Source organism: Plectropomus leopardus, unplaced genomic scaffold (assembly GCF_008729295.1).
Source record: "Plectropomus leopardus isolate mb unplaced genomic scaffold, YSFRI_Pleo_2.0 unplaced_scaffold1528, whole genome shotgun sequence".
In the NCBI taxonomy this organism is placed as follows: Eukaryota; Metazoa; Chordata; class Actinopteri; order Perciformes; family Serranidae; genus Plectropomus; species Plectropomus leopardus.
The window spans coordinates 1-2,996 of record NW_024616367.1 but is presented as its reverse complement, the minus strand read 5'-3'; the positions used below and the strand labels follow the sequence as shown (position 1 = coordinate 2,996).

Here is a 2,996-nt window from a genome sequence, read left to right as displayed (position 1 = left end):
AAAAAAAATAATGAGTATAAAGACAGTAAAATGGCAACAAACAAAACAAAGAAATGACCTGGGAAGAGTGCTTAAAATGTATATTTTCCCTAGCTTTTCTATTTTTATCCCTAGACATTTCCCCCTTGTTTAAAAAAAATAAATACTTTTTTAAATATCTACTAATCACTTGCAATTTCTGGAACATTTCTTTCCAAGTTGCTCATTTCCTCTTTTTTCTCTTTTTTTTTCTTTTTAAAGATAATTGCACTCATTTGCTAATGGTTCAAAGGTTTAAATATTTATGAAAAATGTCCATCAAAGGGATGTCACTCCAAGTTTCAAAGGGTTAACAGTTTGATAGAAGCTCATTGTTAAAGTAACTTTTGGTGCAAAAAAAGAGAAAAAATGTGGTTCTCAAATGTGCTTCTCTTACGATAGGAAACTGAATGTATTTTGGTTTTTGATCTGTTGGTCAGAAAAGTGAAGACAATCAGTACAATTTTGGCATCATCTTAATAACTGAATTGAATGAGAAGGTAATGTCAACACCAGTGGGAAATGAAAACAGTCACACATATCTGTCCCACAAATATGCTGGACTCACTAATTTCACTCCTTCAGTGGCTAAAATGTGGCCACTGGTGTCAAAGTCATCACGAGCAGATTTTGATTGATAGGTGAACCTCATCGTCATTGGCCTGCGTGACCTACATCCCTCGGCGCTCGCCCTCCAACCTTTGGCCCCGTGCTGTAACACATTCTGTTGACCGGCCAACTTCCTTCCTCCTTGGCACAACAGCGTTGTCAAGCTCAAGGGATCTTTCTGCTGAATGAATCAGAAGTTAAAGAGGTGGGGTGGACGTGAGAGACAGAGGGATTAGCAGTTGGTTCGACTCATATTTTAGTATGAGGAAGGCGCTTGTTGAGCAGAGAAAGAGGCAGGAAAAAAACGGAGAACGCAAACGAAGGATTTGGTCATAAACAGATGGCGGAGAGGCCCTTTGTCACTTTGTGACATCCCGGAGTGAGTGTGTGTGTGTGTGTGTGTGTGTGTGTGTGTGTGTGTGTGTGTGTGTGTGTGTGTGTGTGTGTGTGTGTGTCAATACTTGTACATGCTACATAGTGAGGACCAAAATAAGTATTTTTGCAGCAGAGTGAGGACATTTTTTGAACATGAGTACAGCTTTGGAAGGTGAGGACATTTTGACTGGTCCTCACTTCTTCAAAGGACTGTTTGAGGGTTAACACTTGGTTTTAGGGTTCTGGTTGCAGTTAAAGTTAGGGTTAGGCATTTAGTCAGGATGATTATGGTTAGGATAAGGGGCGAGGGTAGGCATTATTTTAATGAGGGTCCTCACAAAGATATAAGGGTTAGACAAAATGCCCTGTGTGTGTGTGTGTGCGCGTGCGTGCGTGCGTGCGTGCGTGTGTGTGTATAATGTAATCAGTGGGCTTGGCCCGGAAGGGAACACAGCCAATTCTGAAAAGAGACAAAAGGGGGTCAAGGAATAATATATCTACATTGTTACAAAATCCAGCTCATCGACGAGATGCCCTCCAACCCTCCCCTCTTCCTCTCTGTGCCCCACAGCCCTCCCCCCACATCCACCCTACCACCTTTTGACCACAGAAGACAAGGAAGATTTCCTCCTTTGATCATCGGAGGATGGCGCGGGGATGAATAGGCCTAAAAAAAAGGCAGTAGAAGTGGCAGGGGCTGAGAAAATGAGCTGTTTACCCTGCACTTGGCTTCTGTTGCGGCCTCCTGCTTCCACTGACCCCACCCTTCTCAGGAACCCTCCCTTTGACTTTTTCCAACCAGCTTGGAGGTGTAAAGAGCGACCCCCCCCCTCCCTTTTCGGCCTTTTCACCGCCCCATCCTTGCCCCCTCATAGCCCGGGCGTCACCTCTGTCACCCAATCTCCTTCCGGGGATAGCAAAGCGAGGAGCTGCACCTGTCTTGACCCGTCTAGACACCGCCGCCTCGCTGTTTTGTCCTCAAAAAAAGGGGGAGCGGAAGAGGACGGTGGCGTTTGGACGAAGAGGTGGGGAGGGTATGTGCGCAGGTTAAAAGTCAGAGTTGGAGGGTGAGGTTTGTTAGTGAGGATGGAGAAAACACGGCGGAAACAAGAGGTCACCTCGCTGACCCCCACAGAGCCCTGTGGTGTAACACAGCTGACACCGGGGCAGCACACTCTGGGGACTGTCTAAAGAGTTTTTGTTAACCGTTTGTGTTATTTGGTTGCCATGGCAGCGACACAGGTGCCATCTCTTGTATTTGAAGTGTATTTTTAATATTTTTGGACATATTTCCAGCTTGATCTACGTGTTTATCCAACTTTCAGAGGCGTGTGTTTGACTGAAATAAAAGGAGTGTCATCTGAAAAATCCAAGAACCCAGGACATCACCAAACAGCTCAACGTCTGCTCTCCATGTCTCCCCCCTCTCTCTCGGTTGTGTGGACAGGTACCTCTGGCTCGCTCAGAGACTCACCTCAGTGAGCTCCTGGATGGTGTGTGCAACAGCATGAGCGACTACGCCCTCCACGTGGACCCTGACACCCAGCATAAGCAGTACAAGAGGTTTGCACCCAGGAGCAGCGGGGCCACCGGGGACTTCCCCGACCTGAAAAATTTCCAGTTCACCGGACTCGAGGAATCCAATCCTCTGAAATTTGCAGTAAGTCCAGTGCCTCATGATTTGTACTATGCACTATATTTGTGATAGAACCCTGAATGATAAGTGCGGACTAATTTAGGGACATGTGTGTGTTGATCAGGACCGGCAACCAGCTGAGTCCTGAGCTCTCAATAACTACAAGCTACTTTCAAACTAGTCAATTACAAAAATGGCTTGTTGCATTGAGATTGAAAGACTGTCTTTGCTGTGAAGACCCAGTGTGAATTGATTGCTAGGAAACAATTATCGCACTGTTCAATCAGAACAATCACTTGTGTAAACAGGAAGTATTGCAAGGTAGTAATAATACTGCTATAGCAAAAGTTCCAAATAT

General features: G+C 45.4%; 1 protein-coding gene across 1 annotated transcript; it reads left to right on the top strand.

The window, feature by feature from the left end:
- The first annotated feature begins 2,088 nt into the window (after positions 1 to 2,088).
- LOC121964334 (protein canopy-1-like) lies at positions 2,089 to 2,742 on the top strand. The gene is made up of 2 exons (XM_042514546.1): positions 2,089 to 2,148; positions 2,354 to 2,742. Exons 1-2 carry the CDS (start codon positions 2,089 to 2,091, stop codon positions 2,705 to 2,707), a joined length of 414 nt encoding a protein of 137 aa, XP_042370480.1. The 3' UTR covers positions 2,708 to 2,742.
- The last annotated feature ends 254 nt before the right edge of the window (positions 2,743 to 2,996 follow it).